The sequence below is a fragment of the Macaca nemestrina genome, chromosome 2 (genome assembly GCF_043159975.1).
Source record: "Macaca nemestrina isolate mMacNem1 chromosome 2, mMacNem.hap1, whole genome shotgun sequence".
In the NCBI taxonomy this organism is placed as follows: domain Eukaryota; kingdom Metazoa; phylum Chordata; class Mammalia; order Primates; family Cercopithecidae; genus Macaca; species Macaca nemestrina.
This window is the reverse complement of record NC_092126.1, coordinates 44,506,533-44,532,572: the sequence shown is the minus strand read 5'-3', so window position 1 is coordinate 44,532,572 and position 26,040 is coordinate 44,506,533. Positions and strand designations below refer to the sequence as shown.

The 26,040-nt window shown below is 40.4% G+C and overlaps 1 protein-coding gene across 26 annotated transcripts in view; it reads left to right on the top strand.

Moving 5' to 3' along the window:
• The window catches only part of LOC105469991 (transcription factor Dp-2), a 196,322-nt gene that overhangs the window by 160,865 nt on the left and 9,417 nt on the right, over positions 1-26,040 (top strand). For 11 of the 26 annotated variants that reach the window (XM_071091042.1, XM_071091041.1, XM_071091043.1 and 8 more), the window contains 5 exons: positions 9,637-9,681; positions 12,023-12,185; positions 14,898-15,044; positions 19,012-19,080; positions 24,519-24,670. In XM_071091042.1, the coding sequence (XP_070947143.1) occupies positions 9,637-9,681; positions 12,023-12,185; positions 14,898-15,044; positions 19,012-19,080; positions 24,519-24,670 (576 nt within the window). The remainder of the gene's footprint in view (positions 1-9,636; positions 9,682-12,022; positions 12,186-14,897; positions 15,045-19,011; positions 19,081-24,518; positions 24,671-26,040) is intronic. The other 15 variants (XM_071091055.1, XM_011721660.3, XM_071091049.1 and 12 more) reach the window with 3 other exon arrangements.

Below are 26,040 nucleotides of genomic sequence, written 5' to 3'. Positions count from 1 at the left end.
AGACCATCCTGGCCTACCTGGTGAAACCCTGTCTCTACTAAGAATACAAAATTTAGCTGGGCGTGGTGGCGTGCGCCTGTAACTACTCAGGAGGCTGAGGCAGGAGAATTGCTTGAACCCAGGAGGCGGAGATTGCAGTGAGCCGAGATTGCACCATTGCACTCCAGCCTGGTGACAGAGTGAGACTCCGTCTCAAAAAAAAAAAAAGATTGCTAAAAACAGTTCTTCCAGATATTAAAACATGAAAACAGAATTTTTGTTTTAATGAAATAACTTGGCAGCAGTCTAGTGCTGCAAAGAATAGCTGGGATCATCTTATTTGAAGGTATCAGAAATCTACTGAGGCAGTGAGAACTAGAGGGGCTAAAACTAGAGCAGGAAGAACCTCAGAAAGATGAGAGACTTCCACAGTAGCTTTTAGATATGGGGTTGTTTGCCGTTTGTGGGCAGGAGCCTGAGAATCTAGGGTTTTGTACAAAATAAAGGAGAAAAATTTTATGATCAGTTGATACAGAAAACACTTGACTTGATTAAACTTTATTCATTATGGTAAGTGTCAAACTAGTAATAGAAGGGAACTTAGTGTGTTAAAGACAATTGGCAAAAACTAACAGCAGGCCAGGCACGGTGGCTCACGCCTAGCATCCCAGCACTTTGGGAGGCCAACACAGGCAATTCTCTTGCTCTCAATAATTCAAGACCAGCCTGAGCAACATGGGAAAACCCCATCTCTAGAAAAAATACAAATACCGCCCCCAGCCGAGAAGAATGTCTTAAAAAAAAAAAAAAAAACACAGGCCAGGTGCAGTGGCTCATGCCTGTAATCCCGACACTTTGGGAGGCTGAGGTGGGTGGATCACCTGAACTCAGGAGTTCAACACCAGCCTGGGCAACACGGTGGAACCCCATCTCTACTAAAAATACAAAAAATTAGCCGGATGTGGCAGGACGCGCCTGTAGTCCTAGCTCTCGGGAGACTGAGGCAGGAGAATCGCCGGAACCTGGAGGCAAAGGCTGCAGTGAGCCGAGATCGCACCACTGTACTCCAGCCTGGGTGACAGAGCGAGACTCTGGCTAAACACACACACGCGCGCTCTCTGGCTAAACACACACACACACCTGACAGCAAACATTACATTTAGTAGTGAATAAAAAGTTTTCAATTTGGCATAAGAAACAAAGAGGATCCCTAGTTAATCACCACTTCTATTCAGTATTGTAGTGGAAATTCTTGCTAGTGCCGTAAGCCAAGAAACAAAATGGAAAGCCTTAACAAAAGAATTGTAAATGAAGAAATAAAATGGCACCATTTGCAGGTGATGTGATTGTATCCCAAGAAAACCCAAAAGAATCTACAGACAAATTATGAGAAAAATGAATTTAGCAAGGTTGCTGGATATAAGGGCATATAAAAATGAACAGAATTTTTTTATTCTAGCAAAAAATACAAGCCAGTAAACATTGAAAAGTGTTTATCAGCATTAATCATTAGAAAAATGCAAATGAAAACCACAATGCAATACCACTTTATATCCATCAGAATGGCTACAATGAAAAGGATAGACAGTGCTAAGTTTGGCAAGGATATGAAGCATCTAGAATGCTCATACACTGCTGATGGCAGGTTACATTGATACAGTCATTTTGGGAGTTAGCAGTATCTGCTGAAGTTGAATATAAACATACCCTGTAACTCATCAATTCGGTTCTTTGCATGTACTCAACAGAAATTTGTGCACACATTCACCAAAAACGTGTACAAGAGAGTTTATAGAAGCACTATTAGCCTCCAACTAGAAACAAACCAAATGCCCATCTGCAGAATGGATGAATGAATTGCAATGTATTCATACAATGAAATGAATGAAATACAGTCACATGAAAAGTGTGATGAATCTCTTAAATAGTGTCAGATACAAAAGGATACATACTATATGATTTTAATTTAAAGTTCAAAATAGGTAAAACTATAATAGAAGTCATGGTAACATATTCTTGAGGTGTTGGGTTTGGGTGGAACTATAACTAGAAAGAGACACTTAACACAGATGGTTTGTGTACTTTTCTTTATGTGTTATATATGTCAATGAAAATTTACATTTAAAAACTCAGGGAGAAGTTAAACACTATAGCCAGGTAAGTCTCAACATCTAGACTGTAAGCCACTAAATGATGGGACAGGACTACATAAGAAGAAAAGGAAAGTTTTCTTCCTTATGTTGTGGGCTCCTGCAGTGTTTTCCTACCCATCTTTTATAGACTAAGCTCAATCACAATAATCAGTTTTACAGCAGTGATTTCAACCCTGTCAAACCCAGGATCCCCCCTTTTTTTTCTTTGAGACAGAGTCTTGCTGTGTTGCCCAAGCTGGAATGCAGTGGTGCCATCTTGGCTCACTGCAACCTCTGCCGCCTGGGCTCAAGCGATTCTTGTGCCTCAGCCTCCGTAGTAGCTGGGATTACAAGCACATGCCACCACACCTGGCTGAGTTTTGTGTGTGTGTGTGTATATAGATATATATTTTTTATATATATATTTATATTGATATGTGTGTATATATATATTTTTTGAGATGGAGTTTCCCTCTGGTTGCCCAAGCTGGAGTGCAATGGTGCAATCTCTGCTCACTGCAACCTCTGCCTCCCGCGTTCAAGCAATTCTCCTGCCTCAGCCTCCCAAGTAGCTGGGATTACAGGTGTATACCACCACACCCGGCTAATTTTTTGTATTTTTAGTAGAGACGGGGTTTCACCAGGTTAGCCAGGCTGGTCTCAAACTCCTGACCTCAGGTGATCCGCCCACCTCAGCCTCCCAAAGTGCTGGGCTTACAGGAGTGAGTCACTGCACCCGGCTTTTGTATTTTTAGTAGAGTCAGGGTTTCACCACGTTGCCCAAGCTGGTTTTGAACTCCTGACTTCTACTTACCTCAGCCTCCCAAAGTGCTGGTGTTACAGGTGTGAGCCACCATGCCCAGCCCAGGATCCCTTTCTATATAAAATACTTTATAAAGTTTCTTTTATTACCTAAATGAAATTATAGGTAAAAATATAACTTACCTATATGCTTAAAATTTTTTTTAAGTCTAAAGTCTTAAGTATATAGAAAGGAAAAACAAAAGGAGAGTAGTCCTAAGCAGAAATACATAGATGTGGTTGGTATACTGTTAGTGGTCCAGAACTCTTTGTTCCTAGTCCACGTTACAGAAATTGAAGTCCAGACACCTTTATAGCAATTTGATGTTGATTTAAGCACGATGGATAGAAATTTTGATGAAATTTTTGTTAAAATTTAAATTTTATCTATTTAAAATTTCTGGCCGGGCGTGGTGGCTCACGCCTGTAATCCCAGCACTTTGGGAGGCCGAGACGGGTGGATCACAAGGTCAGGAGATCGAGACCATCCTGGCTAACACGGTGAAACCCCGTCTCTACTAAAAGTACAAAAAAAACTAGCCGGGCGAGGTGGCAGGCGCCTGTAGTCCCAGCTACTCGGGAGGCTGAGGTTGGAGAATGGCGTAAACCCAGGAGGCGGAGCTTGTAGTGAGCCGAGTTTGCGCCACTGCACCCCAGCCTGGGTGACAGAGCAAAGACTCCGTCTCAAAAAAAAATAAATAAATAAAATAAAATAAAATAAAATTTCTGAGTTTTAAAATTTAGCTAGAATTTTAGCTCTGTCGGCCGGGCATGGTGGCTTACACCTGTAACCCCAGTACTTTGGGAGGCCGAGGTGGGCGGATCACCAGAGATCAGAAGTTCAAGACCAGCCTGGCCAACATGGTGAAACCCCATCTCTACAAAAATTAGCCTGGCATGATGGTGTTGGCAGGTGCTTGTAATTCTAGTTACTCGGGAGACTGAGCCAGGAGAATTGCTTGAACCTGGGAGGCAGACGTTGCAGTGAGCGGAGATTGCGTCATTGCACTCCAGCCTGGGCGACAGAGCCAGTCTCTGTCTCAAAAAAAAAGGAAAGAAAGAAAGAAAAGAATGTTAGCACTGTCAAACTAACATGGTAAGCTCTCTGTGGTACAAACAGTTCACTAGTGATGCACAGGAGGACCATATTACAGCATATGACTATTTTTCCACAGCTTTGTTGATATATAATTCGTATACTATACATTCATTCAAAATGTACAACTCATTGGCTAGGCGTATTAACAGAATTGTGCAACCATCACAACAATCAATTTTTAGAATATTTTCATCACCCCTGAGAAAAAAACCTGGCACCCTTTAGCTATAACCTCTCAAACCCCTCATCCCTCCCACTCTTAGACAACCACTACTCTACTTTCTGTCTGTAGATTTGCCTATTCTGAATATTTCATATAAATGGAAACATACAATATGTGGTCCTTTATGACTGGCTTCTTTCAGTAAGCATGTTTTTAAGGTTTATCCGTGTTGTGACATAGACATTCCTTTTTATTCCTAAATAATATTCTATTGTATGAATGTGCCACATTTTACTTATTTGTGCACTAATTGATGGACAATTGGGTTGTTTTCACTTTTTGCCTATTATGAATGATGCTGCTGTGAACATTTGTTAGGGTTTTGTATGGATGTAAGTTTTCATTTCCCTTGGGTGTATACCTAGGAGTGGAATTGCTGGGTCATACAGTTACTCTTTGTTTATCCCTTTTGAGTATGGCTAGACTGTTTTCCAAAGTGGCTGTACCGTTTTACATTCCCATAAGCCATGTATGAGTATTCCAGTTTCTCCACGTTTTTGCTAACACTTCTTGTGAAATGGTACCTCATTAATAAAAATTAACTCAAAGCATTTTGATTTGCATTCTTTGTATATCCTAGATAGAAATCCCTTATTAAATACATGATTTGCAGAGTTTTTCTCCTATCTGTGAATTGACCTTTCACATTCTTAATGGTGACTTTTGAGGCACAAATGTTTTTGATTTTGATGTTTAATTTATTTATTTTTTTCTTGTGTTACTTATGCTTTTGGTGTCATATATCTAAAACATCTTTGTCTAATCCAAGGTCACAAAGACTTAACATGTATGTTTTCTTCTAAGTGTTTGATAGGTTTAGCTCCTACATTTAGGTTTTTGCTTTAATTTTTATTAAGGTTAATTTATCAAATGTAACCCAGAAGCATACAGAAAATCTATGAAGAAAAAATAGGTGGTTTTTTTTCTTTTTTTTTTTTTCTTTTTTTTTTTTTTTTTTTTTGAGACGGAGTCTCGCTCTGTCGCCCAGGCTGGAGTGCAGTGGCCAGATCTCAGCTCACTGCAAGCTCCGCCTCCCGGGTTCGCCACATTCTCCTGCCTCAGCCTCCCAAGTAGCTAGGACTATAGGCGCTGCCACCTCGCCTGGCTAGTTTTTTGTATTTTTTAGTAGAGACGGGGTTTCACCGTGTTAGCCAGGATGGTCTCAATCTCCTGACCTCGTGATCCGCCCGTCTCGGCCTCCCAAAGTGCTGGGATTACAGGCTTGAGCCACCACACCGGGCCTTTTTTTTTTTTTGAGACAGCATCTTGCTCTGTCACCCAAGCTGAAGTGCAGTGGCTCAACTATGGCTCACTACAGCCTCAACCACGGCTCACTACAGCCTCAACCACCTAGGCACAAGCAATCCTTCTGCCTCAGCCTCCTGAGTGCTGGCATACATAACACCACCACACCTGGCTAATTTTTACATTTTTGGTAGAGATGAGGTCTCACTGTTGCCCAGGCTGGTCTTGAACTGCTGGGCTCAGGAGATCTGCCTGCCTCGGCTTCCCAAAGTGCTTAGATCATAGGCTGTGCTTGGCCAGAATAGGGATTTTTGACATTTATTTTTATAGCATTTTTACACTTATTTTAATTTTTCAAACAAGCCTGGGTTTATTATTTAAAATTATTAGCTAAATTAGAAAAGTAAACTTTTATTTTAATCCTCATTTTCTAATGGTGATATAAGCATCCTGAACTATTTTTTTCAAGAAAAAGCATACCTTTTCTGAAGGTGGCAGCAGTAGTAGTTAACCAGATGTGACAATGGAAGTAATTTAAAGAATGAAGAACAGGCTACTCTGGGCACATTACCTGTGGGGTAGTCCTGCTCCACAAGGAGCAATGTAAAAAAAAAAAAAAAGAACAGTAAAATGAATACAATAGAGTTTGTATTAGTTTTGCTCAGAAACATGACCCCCTGTCATATTGAATTTGGTTTTGTAGCCATAATTGATGATGAAACACGTAACATAATGCATAAACTACAGCATCTTATTTGCAGAAATATACAGCTAATGAAGCCATGAAATCAAAACTTAAGCATAAAAGACAGCAAAACAAGTCAGTTCAAGAGCAAAAGAACTATGGAGAAATAATAAATTGTTGGGCAACTGTCACCACTATCCATCTCCAGAACTTTTTCATCATCCTGTATTGAAACTCTGTCCCCATGAAGCAACAACACTACATTTCCCACTCTCCCACAGTCCCTCTGTTCTACTTTCTGACTATGATTTTGACTATAATTTGATTTCATATAAGTGAAATCATACAATATCTTTTTTTTTTTTTTTTTTTGAGATGGAGTCTCGCTCTGTCACCAGGCGCGTACAGTGGTGTGATCTTGGCTCACTACAACCTCCGCCTCCCAGGTTCAAGTGATTCTCCTGCCTCAGCCTCCCAAGTAGCTGAGACTACAGGCACACGCCACGACGCCAGCTAATTTTTGTATTTTTAGTAAGCGGGGTTTCACCACATTGGCCAGGATGGTCTTGATCTCTTGACCTTGTGATCTGCCTGCCTCAGCCTCCCAAAGTGCTGAGATTACAGATGTGAGCCACCATGCCCAGGCAATATTTATCTTCTTATGTCTGGCTTATGTCACTTATGTCTTCACGGTTCATCTGTAGTGTAGCATATATTAGAATTTTATTCCTTTTTAAGGCTGAATGTATTTCATTATATGTAAATACCACATGTTATCTCTTTATCCATTGGTGGGCAGTTGGGTTGCTTCCACATTTTAACTCTTGTGAATAATGGTGCTGTGAACATGGGTGTACAAATATCTGTTGAGTTCCTGCTTTCAGATTCATCTGGGTATATACCCAGAAGTAGAATTACTGGATCATATGGTAATTCTATGTTTACTTTTTTGAGAAATTGCCGTATTGTTTTCCACAGTGGCTGTATCATTTTGTATTTCCACCAGCAGTGTATAATGGATGCAGTTTCTCTACATCCTCTCCAACACTTTCTCATTTTCAGTTTTTGTTTCTTTAATAGCCATTCTAATGGGTATGAAGTAGCATCTCATTATGGTTTTGATTTACATTTCTCTAATGATGAGTGATGTTGAGCATCTTTTCATGCACTTTTTGGCCATTTGTATATCTTCTTTGAATAAATGACTATTAAGTCTTTTGGCGTTTTTTTTTTTTTCTTCTTGAGACAGAGTCTTACTCCTAGGCTGCAGTGCAGTGGCATGGACTGTAACCTCCGCCTCCCAGGTTCAAGTGATTCTCATGCCGCAGCCTCCCGTGTAGCTGGGATTACAGATGTGTACCACCACACCCAGCTTGTGTGTGTGTGTGTGTGTGTGTGTGTGTGTGTGTGTGTGGAGATGGGGTTTCACCATGTTGGCCAGGCTGGTCTCAAACTCCTGACATCAAGTGATCCCCTTGCCTTGGCCTCCCAAAGTGCTGGGATTACAGGCATGAGCCACGGCACCTGGCCCTTTGCCCATTTTTGAATTGAGTTGTTTGGTTTCTTGTTGTTGTAGTTCTTTATATAGCCTTTTGCCTTTTAGTGTTCTTTAACTAGAGACATTTTTTGCTTAACTTTCAAAGTGGCTTACTGGATTGGTTGTAGGACCAAATCTCTCATTTGTGTATGGCAGGTGTTGACTCTTCTAACCTCCTTTGTTGAATTTTAGTGTTGATGTGAAGGCATGATATTCTATTAACCTTCCAAATAATGAGCTTAATTTATTGATTCAGCCATTGTTGAATGGTGCCCTCTGGTTTTATATTGCTTATGAAAATTCTGGCAGCTCGTGAAGGGGATAAAATCACTTGTAGTGTACCTAGTGTACCATATGTTATATGCATTTCATCCTCACAACTTATGAGATGGGTATTCTGCATTTTTCAGATGAAGGACTGTGGATCAGAGTTAAATGGAGTAAACTGCTCAAAATATGTATCTGATAGTTTACTAATGTGATATTTAACCAAGTTTTCTTCAAGTTTATTATTAATTTATGCACTGAACTGATTTTATAAAACTCTCACATGTAGGCTTGTATCTACTTTTTAAGAGTATAGCCATCACCATTTCATAATAGTTTTTAAAATTGTAGTTGTTCCTACTTAAGGACTATGTTTAATTTCTTCCTTTAAATATTATCCAGGTATGACTACAAATATTATCCAGGTTATGACTATAGAGAGCCAATTAGCCAAGTGATTGCGTGAAATCACCTTATCTTATTGCTGCCTTTAACATAGCTATATAATCCCATACACAACATTATTGCTGCCCAATAGAAATTTTAAAAGAAAATAAATATTTGAAGTTAATTTTAATATTTTTAATTTAATCCAGTATATCCAAAATATTGTATTTCAATGTGTAATTAAATATAAAAATCACTAGTGAGGTATTTTACATTCATTCCTTATATTAAGTATTTAAAATCCAGTGTGTTAAACTTACGACACATCTCAATTCACCCTTCCCACATTTCAAGTACTCAGTAGCCACATGTGAGTTGTGCCTAGGGGTATTAGACAGTGCTGATTAGGAGGTTTAAAATGCAACTCATAAATTTAATTCATCTCTTTGATCTCAGTAAATGACCCTTCTTTCTAGAGGTCATTGTACTATTCCTCTCTTCCTTACCCTCGACTTCAGACAATTTTATTGACTTTTGTCTTTTAAATTTTGTAAATCCATCTTTTTGTCTCCTGCCCTACCACTACCTCAGTTTGGAGATTCATATTCTCTTACCTGGACTATTGCAGTACCCTCTCAATTGGTCTTGCTATCTCTGCTTGTGCCTCATAAATTTCACTTCTGCTGTTATTAATTCTGATCCCCAAATCTTCTGCTTTGCAGTGAGAATGTCTGCCTAACTGAAAATCTCACCATTCTACTCCCCTACTTAATACTTTTCAGTATATTTTAGTGATTTCACATTATTTCAAATAAGTAGTCTGTGAGGTAAGATACCTATACCATCCTACACTATCACAAGGGATGCATACACAATTCTTTGGGAATGTAGGAAAAAGAAAGTAGATACCCTTTTCTCATATTCCTTTTAAAACTGCATATTTAGTATCTGTTTCTATGTACGTAACATAGAACATGTAAATTATTTATCAATAAATATATTCGCAGTCCCACATCACTCAGTGAGGGGATATGTTCTGAGAAATGCTTCATTAGGCGATTTCATTGCTGTGTGAACATCATCAACTGTACCTACCCAAACCCAGGGTGGTATAGCCTATTGCCCCTGGGCTGCAAATCTGCCTGGCATGTTACTGGTTTGAATACTATAGGTAATTGTAATACAGTGATAAGTATTTGTGTATTTAAACATACCTAAACATAGAAAAGGTAGAGTAAAAATACCTTGTAAAAGATTTTTTTTAATGATACACCTTTATAGGGCACTTTTCATGAATGGAGCTTGCAGGACTGGAAGTTGCTCTGGGTGAGTCGGTGAGTGGTGAGTGAATGTGAAGGCCTAGGACTTTACTGCACACTACTTTAGACTTTATAATCACTGTATACTTACGCTACACTAATTTATTTTAAAAAGGTTTTTTCTTCTTCAATAATAAGTTGACCTTAGCTTACTATAACTTTTTTACTTCATAAACTTTTTAATATTCTCAAACTGTTTTAATCTTGTAATAATACTTGACTTAAAATGCAGACAATATTGGCTGGGAGCAGTGGCTCACACTTGTAATCCCAGCACTTTGGGAGGCCAAGGCGGATGGATCACTTGAGGTCAGGAGTTTGAAACCAGCCTGACCAACATGGTGAAACCCCATCTCTACTAAAACTACAAAAATTAGCCAGTCATGGGGATAGGCGCTTGTAATGCCAGCTACTCGGGAGGCTGAGGCAGGAGAATCGCTTGAAGCCAGGATTCTCAGTGAGCTGAGGTCGCACCACTGCACTCCAGCCTAGGGGATAGAGTGAGACTCTTTTAAAAAAAAAAAAAAAACATATTAATGGGTCCAAAAATACACTTAGATAGAATGAATAATATCTAGTATTTGGTAATACAATAGGATGCTGTAGTTAACAACAATTGATTGTATATTTTAAGTAACTAGAGGAAAGGAATTGGAATGTTCCTAATACAAAGAAACAAAAAAGGCTTGAGATGATGGATACCCCGATTACCCTGATTAATCATTACACATTGTACAGCTGTACAAAAATATTTTCTTTATATCCTTAATTTTTTTTTTTTTTTAACTTTTGAAACTTTTTTGTTGAACACTGAGATGTGGCTGGGCAGGGTGGCTCACACTTATAACCCAACACTTTGGGAGGCTGAGATGGGAGGGATCACTTGAGGTCAGGAGTTCAAGAGCAGCCTGGGCAACATAACGAGACCCTGTCTCTACAAAAAAGAAAAGAAATTAGCCAGGCATGGTGACATGCACCTGTAATTCTAACTACTTGGAAGGTTGAGGTGGAAGGATCACTTGAGCACAGGAGGTTTAGGCTGCAGTGAGCCATGATGGCACCACTGCACTCTAGCCCAGGCAACAGAGTGAGACCCTGAATCCAAAGAAACCCCCCAAAACAGAAAACTGAGACAGGGGCCAGGTGCAGTGGCTCACGCCTGTAATCCCAGCACTTTGGGGGGCCAAGGCGGGTGGATCACCTGAGGTCAGGAGTTCTAGAACAGCTTGGCCAACATGATGAAACCCTGTCTCTACTAAAAATACAAAAATGAGCCAGGTGTGGTGGCGCACACCTGTAATCCCAGCTACTGGGGAGGCTGAGGCAGGAGAATCGCTTGAACCTGGGATGCAGAGGTTGCAGTGAGCAGAGATCACGCCACTGTACTCCAGCCTAGGGGATAGGGCGAGACTCTCTCTCCAAAAAAGAAAAGAAAACTGAGACACACTATCCTAGGCCTACAGGGAGGTCAAGATCATCAATATCACTGTCCCCTACCTCCACATCTTGTCCCACTGGAAGGTCTTTAGGGGCAGTAACACACATGGAGCTGTCATCTCCTGTGATAACAATGCATTCTTCTGGATACCTCCTGAAGGATTGCCCGAGGCTTTTTACAGTTAACTTTTAATTTATAATTTGAAGAAGTACGCTCTAAAATGATGAAAAGTATAGTTTAGTAAATACAGAAACCAGTAACATAGTCCTTTATTATCATTATCAAGTATTATGTACTGTCCATAATTGCATGTGCTAGACTTTTATAGGACTGGCAGAGCAGTAGGTTTGTTTGCCAGCATCACCACAAACATGTGAGTATTGCATTATGCTATGGCATTATGATAGTTACTACCTCACTAGGCAATGAGAATTTTTCAATTCCATTGTAATCTTATTGGACTACTGTTGTATATGCGGCCCATCATTGACTGAAATGTCCTTCTGTGGCAAATGACTGTAGTTTTAATTTCAGTAAAAAACCTATAATCTACATAGAATACGAAAAGATAAGTATGTTAACTATACAAGGGCAAAGTTTTTGTGTTTTTTCACTGACTTATTCTCAGTGTCAATAACAGTATCTGGCATAGAATAGTAACTGGTCAATAAATATTTGTTGAATAAATAAATAAATGATGTGCATAGAAAAACACTCTTAACTTCATACTTTATTAGGCCTTTAAGGCAAAAAGTAAGTTTAAATAAACATTTTCTCATCTCTATTCAATTTAAATTTTTGACACCCGAAGTAAAAGTTAAATTACTGTCTTCTTGAATTATCTTACAGAGATTTGTAAAGGAAGTCTCTAATACGTATAATGGAGTAAAAAAACTTTTTTCCCTTCTAGTAAACGAAGCAAAAAAGGAGATAAAAATGGGAAAGGCTTGAGACACTTTTCAATGAAGGTGTGTGAGAAAGTTCAACGAAAAGGTACAACATCATACAATGAAGTCGCTGATGAGCTGGTGTCAGAGTTCACCAATTCAAATAACCATTTGGCTGCTGATTCGGTAGGTAGATCATGAACCTGACATTGATTTTGATGGATGATGGTATCTCTTTGTGTTATCTTTGTTATAGATTTGAGGAATCAGGTAAGCTAGATGAACGATTATACTTGAGGGTTTCATCCTTTATTTTGGGGGATTTTTTGTTGTTGTTGAGTTTTATTTTGGAGGGAATTCTTTTTTTTTTAGATGGATCCTCGCTCTGTCGCCCAGGCTGGAGTTCAGTGGTGCGATCTTGGCTCACTGCAACCTCTGCCTCCCAGGTTCAAGCTCTTCTTGTGCCTCAGCCTCCCGCGTAGCTGGGATTACAGGCGCACACCACCATTCGCAGCTAATTTTTGTACTTTTAGTAGAGACAGGGTTTCACCATGTTGGCTAGGCTGGTCTCAAACTCCTGACCTCAGGTGATCCACCTGCCTCGGCCTTCCAAAGTGCCGGGATTACAGGCGTGAGCCACTGCACCTGGCCTTAGTTGCGTTTTTTTGTTTTAACATTTAAAAAATATTTGGCATGGTGGCTCACGCCTGTAATCCCAGCACTTTGGGAGACTGAGGTGGGCGGATCACGAGGTCAGGAGATCGACACCATCCTGGCTAACACTGTGAAACCCTGTTTCTACTAAAAATACAAAAAAATAGCCAGGCATGGTGGCACGTTCCTGTAATCCCAGCTACTCAGGAGGCTGAGGCAGGAGAATTGCTTGAACCTGGGAGGCAAAGGTTGCAGTGAGCCAAGATCTCACCACTGCACTACAGCCTGGGCAACAGAGCAAGACTCTGTCTCGGAAAAATAATAATAACATTATTATTATTACAGTTATTTTTATTACTTTAAATAAATATTGTGCTGAACCCTTTATTATTATTTAATCTGCTTTGAATAACATCCATATCCCTTCCAATATCAAAAAGAGGAAATTGGCATACCTACCACATTGCCTCCTCCCAGGACTTGTTGTTACAGGATCATTGTTTCTGCAGGGTCAACATTTCTTTTTTTTTTTTGAGACAGAGTCTAGCTTTGTCACCCAGACTGGAGTGCAGTGGCACAATCTTGACTCACTGCAACCTCCGTCTCCTGGATTCAAGAGATTTTCCTGCCTCAGCCTCCCAGGTAGCTGGGATTACAGGCATGTGCCACCACGCCCAGCTTAGTTTTGTATTTTTTAGTAGAGATGGGGTTTTGCCATGTTGGCCAGACTGGTCTTGAACTCCTGACCTCAGGTGATCCGCCCGCCTCAGCCTCTCAAAGTGGTGGGATTACAAGCATTGTCAAGATTTCTAATCATTGTCAAGATTTCTAATCATTGTCAAGATTTCTAATATCTATTGATGTTATTGTCAAGATTTCTTGCCTATTGTCAAGATTTCTAATATTTACATTCAGTTCTATAACTTAAATCCCCCACTTATTTAGATCTAGTTTTTTTTTTTTTGTTTGTTTGTTTGTTTGTTTGTTTTGAGACGGAGTCTCGCTGTGTCTCCCAGGCTGGAGTGCAGTGGCGTGATCTCGGCTCACTGCAAGCTCCGCCTCCCGGGTTCACGCCATTCTCCCGCCTCAGCCTCCCAGATCTAGTTTTATATTTAGGTGGATTCAGTGTTCTCCACCATCCTTTATTATCATTGCATTTCCTGAGGACCTTGTTCCACATTGTAAACCAACATGGTTTCCTTCATTGAGTAAGTCTTTCTATCAAAAAAAATAGAAGAAAAAGGCCAGGTGGGTGACTCACGCCTGTAATTCCAGCACTTTGGGAGGTCAAGGCGGGCAGATCACGAGGTCAGGAATTTGAGATCAGCCTGGCCAATATGGTGAAACCCCATCTCTACTAAAAATACAAAAATTAGCTGGGTGCAGTGGCACGCGCCTGTAGTCTCAGCTACTCAGGAGGCTGAGACAGAAGAGTCACTTGAACCTGGTAAGTGGAGGTTGCAGTGAGCTGAGATCGCGCCACTGTACTCCAGCCCGGGCGACAGACCGAGACGCTGTCTCAAAAAAAAAAGAAGAAAAATGGTCAACTGAACTGAATGAACAGTGTCCATTGTCATATAGAGGATTATATTTTGGTGCAAGTTCCTAATCTCATTGTAGATTGGAGACAATTTGCAGATCAACAGTGGTCAAGGAACACATTTTGAGAAGCACAGTTTTACCCAGAACTTGAATAAATGTCCTTGATTTTTTTAAGTCTAAAATCCTCCCAGATAATGCAAGGACTTAGAACACTTTACCTCCAATATGTTTTTCTGTTAATATATACTATTTATTGTCATGTATATTAATTAAGTTCTGTATTTATTCTAGCCTCCATAAGACATTATTATTGTTTTATACAGTGAAAATTGAGATTTACCCACATATTTACCTTTTGGATTGGTCTTCATTCTATCCTACATCTCTAAGCTCCCATCTTAGATGATATTTCTTCTACCTGAAGAAATCCCTTTAGTATATTTCAGTGTAGATCTGCAGGTAACATGATCTTTATTTTTAAGATTATTTTGTTTTATATTGTTTGAAAGTATTTTTATTTCATCTTTAATTTTGAAGGATATTTTCACGGAATATAGAATTCTTTTGGATGTCTTTGTCAGTTTGCTAAATAAAAAAATAGAATCCTTCCAGCACTTTGAAGACGTAATATTAATTTGACATATTAATATCATGTGACTGTATCTTAACCCTTAATTATCACTCAATGAAAATGTTTTTTAGCAGGCTTACGATCAGAAAAACATTAGGCGAAGAGTTTATGATGCTTTAAATGTGCTAATGGCAATGAACATAATTTCAAAGGAAAAAAAAGAAATCAAGTGGATTGGCCTGCCTACCAATTCTGCTCAGGAATGTCAGAATCTGGAGGTAAGTGAGAAAATCTGTTTATGAATAGCTTTTTGTATTATTTTACATCAGAGGCATTTTAATTTAAAAATGTAATTGTAATATAAAATATTTCCAATTTTTCATGTATACTATGTCATTTTTTAACAGACTGTAGAATTTTAGAATTGGAAGGTGCCTTATAGGTATAGTCTACAGTTTAATTTGTAAATGATGAAACTGAGGGATATAAAAGTTAAATAACAGTTTGATTTTACTGTTTCTTAGAGAAGATTTTTATTTCATTCTAAGTTAATTCTGAGCACTCTACTAATAAACTTTTGGTGAAATGGTATCTTATTTGATAAGATGCTTGCTGTATGTATCCAAAAAAAAAAAAAAAAAAAGGATCAGGCTGGCTGTTGATTTCCTTTATTGGTTACACAATATTCTGAATATAGCTGTGAAAGTCAGACTTTTGCATTTGACTTTAGAAATAATAGCAACAGAATGAATAGTGTTTCGTTTGTGTCTTTACCAGAATGAATAGAATTTTGGAATTATGTATGCAGAAGCATTTTAAGTTCTGTTAACTTTAAGCATTATAGAAAATTCTTTCTACATGAGCATGTTCCCTGACATACTGTTTCTAAATTGACATGACATAATTTTACTACCATGACCATAAATGGAATAAACTGAGGTTAAATACGGCTTTGGGGCCAGGCGCAGTGGCTCACGCCTATAATCCCAGCACTTTGGGAGGCCAAGGTGGGTGGATCACCTGAGGTCAGGAGTTCAAGCAGCCTGGCCAAAATGGTGAAACCCCATCTCTACTAAAAATACAAAAATTAGCCAGTGGCGGACGCCTGTGATCCCAGCCACTGGGAAGGCTGAGGCAGGAGAATCCTTTGAACCCGGGAGGCAGAGGTTACAGTGAACCAAGATGATGCCATTGCACTCCAGTCTAGGCGATAAGAGCAAGACTCCATCTTTAAAAAAATGTATATATATGTGTGTGTGTGTATATACATATAGCTTTGGGAGATAATTAAGATTGGTTTTCTGTTTTTCTCAGTCTTTTTTCTCCCCAGCAATTCAGTTATTTGGTATTATTATACTTATGGATGGAGAGAGAAACCAGATATTCATCAGAATCTATATAATATTTTTCATATGCTACAGTGGAAATATCCTCCTTTGCTCGTTTTTCTTCCTTCTGATAGAGTGGAATTTGAGCATCATTTTCATGAGTAATATTGAGCTTATACTAAAGACTTACTAAGCAAAAAAACCTATTCACATCTACCTTGTGCTTAATCACAGGTTATACAAGGCAAATCTCTGAACCCAAGGAACTGTCATTCTAACTGGGGAGAAGAGAAATGTAAAAGAGTTAACCAAAAATGTGATTACTCCTATGAAAGAAATGTACAGATTCTCTGCAAAGAGGGATGGGGGAGGGCTTTACCAAGGAGATAATCCCAGAGCTCAGGCATGAGGTGGGAGTAGTTTGCCAAGTGGATACGGGTGGGGAGGGCCTTCCAGGCAGAGGCGCTGCATGGGCTGAGACAGGCGTGAGAAAGCTTGCCTGGAGCTGGGTGTGGCTAGGGAACAGGCATTTAGAAAGATGGTTAGATATCTAAGTGTTAAGCAGTGGGGACCTGATCCTGTAAACAAAGGGAAGCAGTTGATAAATTACAAAGAGAAGGGTTGATAGGATGTTTTTTGAAGGATCACTCTGCCAGTGGGTTGGAAGTAAAATTAACAGGTAGGGAAGGAAATGGAATGGAGGAGGGGGATTAGAGATGGTCTGAGTTAACAGCAGTGGCCATGAGATTGGAGAGGTGTTATAGAGGTAGAATCGGTGTGGCTTGACCTAGTTGGATGAGGGACAGATAAGGGGCCTTGCTTGTCAGAGCTTCTGATAAAGGGATGCTCCTACAACATCTTTTCCAATGTAGAACGCCACACAGATTTTACGTGAATCTTAAGTAATTTAAAAGTAAAACGTGGTGGATAGAGGAATCATGAATGGAAACTCCCTAGTATAAACTAGACTGGATGCGGAGCAAGTAAGAGATAATCTGCTGAAGCAGAAAAGAAAAATGTCTTATTTGATGATCGAAAGACAAAATTGTAACAAATTTAAAGATCTTAATTGTCTTTTATTTGTGATTCTAGAATCTGGCAACACCTCACTAGTAAGTAGAATGAGTGTTCCTATAAGCTGAGCAGAAGAGGTTGAACATTATTCAGTGTTTTAAAGATAGAGAAGCAGCAAAGGCAGATAGAGGCAGAAACAGATGAAAAAGCAGATTGGACATTTCAATGTCACTTTCCTTGTAAGGGTAAAACAGAGAAGACTCTCTTATGCCAGCTGCAACTGGCCTGTTTGGGTAGTTTACTATTCTGTCTTTCTCTCCTGATTTCCTAGGTCAGATAAACAACTTAGTTTTGGCCTGGTGGCATGGAACTTCAGCATGAGTGACTCCATTTTAGTTTGGTCTGTTGGGGCCTAGTGCAGGAGCTCAGTCCAAACCAATGGGCTCCTGTAAATTTTCTTTCTTTTTTTTTTTTTTGTTTTGAGTTGGAGTTTTGCTCTGTCACCCAGGCTGGAGTTCAATGGCACGATCTTTGTCAGCTCCTGCAACCTCCACCTCCCAGGTTCAAGCAATTCTCCTGCCTCAGCCTCCCAAGTAGATGGGATTACTGGTGCCTGCCACTATGCCTGGCTAATTTTTTTTTTTTTTTTTTTTTTTTTTTTTAGTAGTAGAGACAAAGTTTCACTTTATGGGCCAGGCTGGTCTCTTGGCCAGGCTGCTCTCGAACTCCTGACCTCGTGATCCGCCCACCTTGGCCTCCCAAAGTACTGGGATTACAGGCGTGAGCCACCACTCCCGGCCATAAATTTTCTTAATAGATGTCTTTGGGTTTTGCCCAAGGAGACAGTGAGGAACTCAACTGCAAGGAAGTTCAGACCCTAATGTCTGTTTTCTTTAAGTAGTTATCAGATTGAGAAAAAAAAGCAGTGGTTTGAAGCTGGAAAATTTGTCCAATAAGCATGTTTCTTTTTTTTTTTTTTTTTTTTTTGAGACAGGGTCTTGCTTTGTTGCCCAGGCTGGAGTGCAGTGGCGTGATCTCGGCTCACTGCAACCTCCACCTCCCGAGTTCAAGCAATTCTTGTGTCTCAGCCTCCCAATTAGCTGGGACTATAGGCGCGCGCCACTACACACGGCTTTTGTATTTTTTGTAGAGACGGGGTTTCGCCATGTTGGCCAGGCTGGTCTCAAACTCCTGATCTCAAGTGATTCTCCCACCTTGGCCTCCCAAAGTGCTGGGATTACAGGCGTGAGCCACTACGCCCAGCCTACCATGATGTGTGAGATATCTGTATGATCAGCTGTCCTCATTGAAGAGTCAGCTAAACTGAAATTGTAAATAAGATCTTGCCTTATTCTCAGAGGAGTAATATAACAAAGTAATTAATAATAGAGTCCCTGTAGCCAGAGGGTTTAGGTTCAAATCTTGACTCTTGCCATTCACTAGCTGCGTGACATTGGGTAGTTACTCAAGCCCTCTATGCCTCCATTTCCTTCGATGCAAAGTGGATAACAACAGGACTTAACTCATAAGGTTTTTGTGAAGATGAATTAAGATAATGTGTGTAAAATGCTTACTTTTGTGTTGGCAGATAGAGTAAGTATAAACTAAGTGGTACTATTACTTTGATTAGAACTTGAATAATAATTGCAACAAGTACTGCTAACAAGTATTCATTAAGTATATGATTTCATTTTTGATGACAGTTGCCACAGATCTGATGTTGTGCCTACTTGTTCACTCCAACCCCTGCCCCCTACAAAGATATGATTTGTCTTTATTCATATTATTAAAATGGGTTGAGTTTCTCTAGGGAAAATGGTTATCTCAGAATAGGGACCTGGGAAGTGAATGATACTTTATACTCTACCTGTGTTCATATTATTTTGTAACCAATGTTTTAAAGATAGAGAAGCAGAGGCGGATAGAACGAATAAAGCAGAAGCGGGCCCAGTTGCAAGAACTTCTTCTACAGGTAAAGATGCCACGATGTTTTCATTACCTTCCCTATTTCTCCACTTCCTGCCTTTTGGAGTCAGTGTGTTTTCTAATTGTGGTGCCTCTGAGTAGTGTGTGGTGAGCCCACGCCAGAGCAGCCTCTCTTACCTCCTAGCTTGTTGCCATCCACGTGCTTTGCCTTAAGATGGTCCCATCTGTTGCCATCATCTCAGCTCCACAGCAGCTTCCCTGCCCTGTGTATGACTTACACCAGGCAGCAGTTCACCGTTGACACTCAGGCCTCTCCAAACATAAACTGTCAGGTGTCTTTTTGTGTTTGTTAGTTTTAACCCGAATTTGGAATATCCACTAGTGAAGCTAGTTAAATTTTAGGTGCTTCAAGTACAGTAATCAAATCTGCCTGTAATACTTATCAGTAAATGACAGAATGGCATGACATAATTCAGTAAGATTTTTGTTGTTGTTGTTTTTTGAGACTGAGTCTCGCTCTTTCACCAGGCTGGAATGCAGTGGTGCGATCTTGGCTCACTGTAACCTCTGCCTCCTGAGTTGAAGCCATTCTCTGCCTCAGCCTCCCAAGTAGCTGGGATTACAGGTGCCCACCACCACGCCTGGCAAATTTTTTCGTATTTTTAGTAGAGATGGGGTTTCACCATCTTGGCCAGGCTAGTCTTGAATTCTTGGCCTTGTGATCCACCCGCCTCAGCCTCCCAAAGTGATGGGATTACAGACATGAGCCACCGCACCGGGTCTAATTCAGTAAGATTTATAGAAATACCAAAACTTAGGCTGGTGATATAGATACATATATATATAGATATAAATATATATATTATATATACATCATATATAATATTAATAATATTATTATATATATATTATATATAATAATGTTTTGTTTGAAGATAATATTGTGCAGCTTTAAAAAAAAATAAGCTGAAACGGACAGTTTATTCCTATGCTCCTGCCTGTAGAATTCTACCAAACCCTCCTCCTTGAACTCCCGTGCTGCCATCTTCTTCCCCCTGGCTGCCTCTCTGTTGTCCCTATCCCTGCATAGTTATCTGCAGTATCCCCTAGCAGCTCGTGCCCCAAACCCTGTGCTGGGGCCTTCCTGGAATTTCCTCAAAACCATGGAACATTTTGGAGCTTAATTTTTTGGCATGTTATTTTTAAAAACCTGTTTATCAGCATGCCTATAGTTATCTGCCTATCAGGAAGAATGGTGCTGGGCAAGATCACCCTCATGTGTGTAGGACTTTCCCATCTCTAGATGCCTGATGCAAAGAATGAAACTGAATATTTTTTCCCTGTTTACCTCTGTACCATGAACATTGTTCTTTTATTTTTTAAAGTCCTGAACTTCTTTTCCTCTACTGTCTCTCAAACGAAATATTTATAGAAGATTTCCACCCAGGGGCAACCTGGCTGTCAACATTTATAGAAACAGGTCTCTCTAAACATTAAAGTGAAACCCAAAGTATAACTTAAAACAACTTGTGGTCTTCTGGTAAACATAAAACTTATTTCCAAAGGCCAGGCATGGTGGCTCACGCATGTAATCCCAGCATTTTGGAAGGTGGAGGCGGGCAGATCACTTGAGTTCAGGAGTTCGAGACCAGCCTGACCAACATGGAGAAACCCTGTCTCTACTAAAAATACAAAAAATTAGCCAGGCATGGTGGCACATGCCTGTAATCCCAGCTACTTGGGAGAGCCTGAGGCAGGATGATCTCTTGAACTCGGGAGGCAGAGGTTGTAGTGAGCCGAGATCGCCCCACTGCACTCCAGCCTGGGCAACAAGAGCGAAACTTCATCTCAAAAAAAAAAAAGTATTTCCTCCTAGCATTTCAGTTTTTTTCCTTTCATCAAATAAATGAAGTTGTCATAGAAAGTAAATTAAGCAACCGGGTGCGGTGGTTTATGCCTGTCGTCCCAGCACGTTGGGAGGCCGAGGCGGGCAGATCACAAGGTCAGGAGTCCGAGACCAGCCTGACCAACATGGTGAAACCCCATCTCTACTAAAAATACAAAAAGCCAGGTGTGGCAATGCACACCTGTAATGTCAGGTACTCAGGAGGCTGAGGCAAGAGAATCACTTGAACCCGGGAGGTGGAGGTTGCAGTTAGCCGAGATTGCACCACTGCACCCCAGCCTGGGCAAAAGAGCAAGACTGTCTTTAAAAAAAAAAAAAAAAAAAGTAAATCCATTTGTTGTGGCTAAGCTCACTTGATTTTTTTTTTAATAAGCTAATGTCACAACTCACTCATGTCACATGACACAGGTAACTATTACCTACTTGCTACCACCTCTCTTTTATTTTTGGTAATGCAGTAGAAGAATGGTGTGAGTAAAGCAAACCTGTAGATAAACCCAATATCCTACTTTTATCTCTATAATTGCCCCTTCCAGCCCTTAAACCTTTTCCATAACAAACGCACAGGAAAATGAATGAACACACTTAAAGCTGTTCAGCCTCTGAAATAGATGTTAATGAGTTTGAAAAAGAAAAAAAGGCCAAAGGAAATCATTCAAAGGGCAACAAATAAGTCCGTTCAAAATAAGTGGGAAATTATTTTTCCTTTTTCTATCCAAAATAACGTTATGTGGTATATGAAATTTATGACAATGTTAATAAAAACAACATTATGACCAGGTGCAGTGACTCATGCCTGTAATCCTAGCACTTTGGGAGGCCAAGGCAGGCAGATCACAAGGTCAGGAGTTCGAGACCAGCCTGGCCAATATGGTAAAACCCCACCTCTACTAAAAATACGAAAATTAGCTGGGCATGGTGGCGGGTACCTGTAGTCCCAGCTACTTGGGAGGCTGAAGCAGGAGAATCATTTGAACCTGGGAGGCGGAGGTTGCAGTGAGCCAAGATCGCACCACTGTACTCCAGCCTGGGCGACAGAGCAAAACTCCATCTCAAAATAATAATAATAATAATAAACATTATGTTTTTACTGCTCTCTTCACTTGAAAAACCACTGATACTATTAAATGTGCACAGCATTAAACAGTGAATCACAAATACATAAGGGTCATTAGTTATCACTGCTTATATTCCCCCATATACCGAGGTCCTCTTGTGGCACTAGGGACACCAGGCTAGGCAAAGTGTAGGAACACCTCTTGAGATGTGTATTCTAGTAAAAGGGAAGAGAAGTTATGCAGGAGTATGTAAGCATTTAATTCTTTTTCTCAGTTCCACAGCTTAATCATAACTTTTCCTCATTATTAAATGAATTAAGCAATAAATTAGTTCTTTAGCAACAAAATAACAAAGCATAACCTCAATAATGTTTGGTAATGATACTGACAGTGCTAGTTATTGATAGTGATTTTTGGACACACTTAGGTCTACAATAAATTGTTGTTCATTATTTTTGGTGCATTTCAAAGAGTAGATGCTCCCTTTTTGGGGAGATAGCACTCAGCCATTTTAAGATAATAGTAATCTTTTTCTTTTCTTTTCTTTTCCTTTCTTTTCTTTTCTCTTTTCTTTCCTTTTCCCTTCCCCTTCCCCTTCCCTTTCCCCTTCCCCTTCCCCTTCCCTTCTTTCCTTTTTTTCTTTTTTCTTTTCTTTTTCTTCTTGAGAAAGGGCCTCTGTTGCCCAGGCTGGAGTGTAGTGGCACAGTCATAGCTTACTGCATCCTTGAACTCCTAGGCTCAAGAGAACTTCCCACTTTGGCCTCCCAAAGTGCTGAGATTACAGGTGTGAGCTACCATGCCTGGCCAATAATAGTAATCTTACTGAAACTTTAGTTAAGGCCCAGAACCTGAAATAAACAATACTGATCATAAGATTGCTAAAATGTAAAAAATAAATTTATCACTACAGGGTGACAAGATATAACAAGCTAATGAAGGGGAATGAATGGCTCTGACTTGAGGAACTTTTAAAACGTTATTTCTTGACCAGATGAAAAACTTGAACCGCATATAGTCTAGCTATGAAATTCTGTCATACATTTGCCTTATTTAAAAAAGTTATAATGGGCTGGGCGCGGTGGCTCACGCCTGTAATCCCAGCACTTTGGGAGGCCGAGGCGGGCGGATCACAAGGTCAGGAGATCGAGACCATCCTGGCTAACACTGTGAAACGCCGTCTCTACTAAAAATGCAAAAAATTAGCCGGGCGAGGCGGCGGGCGCCTGTAGTCCCAGCTACTTGGGAGGCTGAGGCAGGAGAATGGCGTGAACCCGGGAGGCAGAGCTTGCAGTGAGCCGAGATCGCACCACTGCACTCCAGCCTGGGCGACTAAGCGAGACTCTGTCTCAAAAAAAAAAAAAAAAAAAAAAAAAAAGTTATAATGATAACTTATTTGTTTGTGTGTTTGTTTGTTGTTTGGTTTTTCTGAGACAGAGTTTTGCTCTTGTTGCCCAGGCTGGAGTACAATGGTGCGATCTCGGCTCACTGCGGCTTCCGTCTAAAAGGGAGATCACTTTCTTTGGCTTTTGAGTAATGGTTATTAACTAAAAGTAGCAGCAAGATCCAGTAAAAAGATTTAGGCCTTGATGTATCTTATAATTAGCACTGAGCCTCAGTTACCTCATCTAGAAGTGTCAGGTTGGGGAAGGCTGGGGCTGGATTCCAGACTGTGCCCAGAGGATGCTGAGAAGTTCTGTGGAGGTGCCTTAGAAACCATGTGGCTGTGCTTGAGGGCTGAGGTGGCAGAGTTTAGGACCTGGCCTCACTGCAGCCAGCCTGAACAGTGCCACTTCCATCTGTTTTACATGAGTTTTTTTGTTTTGCTTTGTTTTTTTGAGACAGGGTCTCATTCTGTCAGCCAGGCTGGAATGCAGTGCTATGATCTCTGCTCACAGCAAATTCTGCCTCCTGGGTTCAAACAATCCTCCCACCTCAGCCTCCTGAGTAGCTGGGACTATAGGCACATGCCACCATGCCCAGCTAGTTTTTGTATTTTTTGTAGAGATAGGGTTTTGCCATGTTGCCCAGGTTGGCCTTAAAGTCCTGGCCTCAAGCAATCCACCTGCTTTGGCCTCCCAAAGTGTTGGAATTACAGGCATGAGCCACTGTGCCCGACCTCCAGTGATATTTTATTTGAAGAAAGGATTTTGTGACTTTAAAATGTTTGCATATCCCTGGGCTAGACATCCTAAAGGGCATATTTGACCCCAAACTCTCAGGAGTCTGTGTTAGATAAATGGTATGACCCTTCCTGTGTCGTTTGCTGAAGAGTTCCAGGTGCCTGCTGGTTCTCTACCAGATTGTGAGGTTCTGTTTCTATGGATGATGGAAAAATGTATGTATTGAGTTAGATCATTCTTTCTGAAATGTTTAATTTTTTAAATTAATTCATTAGTGCAGATGGGCTTTCTCTTTAAACTCTCTAATTTTAAGCTGTATTTTAAAGGTATTATCTTAATTCTTTTAAATTCCAACTCACTTATGCACATTTGACCACATTCTTTTTATTGATCATTACAGCAAATCGCTTTCAAAAACCTGGTACAGAGAAATCGACAAAATGAGCAGCAAAACCAGGGCCCGCCGGCTCTGAACTCTACCATTCAGCTGCCATTCATAATCATCAATACAAGCAGAAAAACAGTCATAGATTGCAGCATCTCCAGTGACAAGTGAGTGGAGAACTAGGGATGGGTGCAGGACTGGCCTTCTGTTAACATTTTCATATCATTTGCAAACTCAAGAAGGATGCACTTTATTATCTGCATCCCTCCAAGGCTGGCTTCCTTGGGGCATATGAAACACCTCCTGAACCATGGGTGCAATCTTGCACTAGTATGTGCTCCAACCCTCACCCTCTGTGGTCCCCTGTCTTGTGCCAGGCACTGTGCTGTCTGTATTATATGTGTGTGGCGGTGTCTGGGCCCAACCTATGACATGCTGCATGTATGTGGTAAGTCTGAGCAAATAACTGTGATAAGTTAGCCCAGCACTGTGGGTCTGGGACAAGGTAGATTCATTGGTGATTCACTGTCACAGTTTATTGTGGGAAAACTGTAGGTCAACATGTGGCATTAAACCAATTATTTCTTTGTTTTGCTATATCATAGTTATGCATGCTTCTGTTTATTAATGAATGTATGAATAGACATGAAAATGCTGGCACATTCTTTGCTTTCTTTAAATTGTGTTTTTACATTTTAACGAAGATCAATGATAATATTCATCATGGCAAATAAGAAGTAGCACTTTTTAAAATATAGAATTAATTTGTGATATATTTTACCATTCATGAAAAAGTTTCTCTCAGTGGTCTTCAGGCTGTGACCAGTACCATAAAAGAGTTAAGAGTATATATAGGGTGCAGAGTGAGACGGATGCATGTACCAGTTGTGGCTCCCCCACTTCGCTGCTGCAAAGCTGTTTTCTCAAGAACAAATAGGAATGATACTGGGGCCCCTATCACTTCCCAGCCTTGTTTTGAGGATTAAATAAGTTAATGTCTATGATGACTTGAGGTAAGCATTTTTTAAATGTTAGCTGCTGTTACAAAAGGTCAGCCTATAATTTATTGTTCAAATTGGGATTTATTAATGCAAAAGAAGACTCTAATAATTGCATCGGTACCACAGGCATACCCCAGAACTGTCCCAGGGAGACCAGAACCTCCGGTCTCCTAGAGCCGTGACATTGCCCTTGGGCTTCACTGTCACTTGTTTTCCCACTCTTCTTCCTGGCACTCTTACGCCCCCTGCCGGTCTCTGTTGTGTCCAGAGATTCCGGGCCACTTCAGTAAGAAGGCACACACACAAAAGAAGAGTCGTAGGGGCGCGGTGGTTCACACCTGTAATCCCAGCACTCTGGGAGACTGAGGCTGGTGGATCACCTGAGGTCAGGAGTTCGAGACCAGCCTGGCCAACATAGTGAAACCCTGTCTCTACTAAAAATAGAAAAATTACCCAGGCTTGGTGGCGCACGCCTGTAGTCCCAGCTACTAGGGAGGCCAAGGCAGGAGAAATGCTTGAACCTGGGAGGCAGGGGT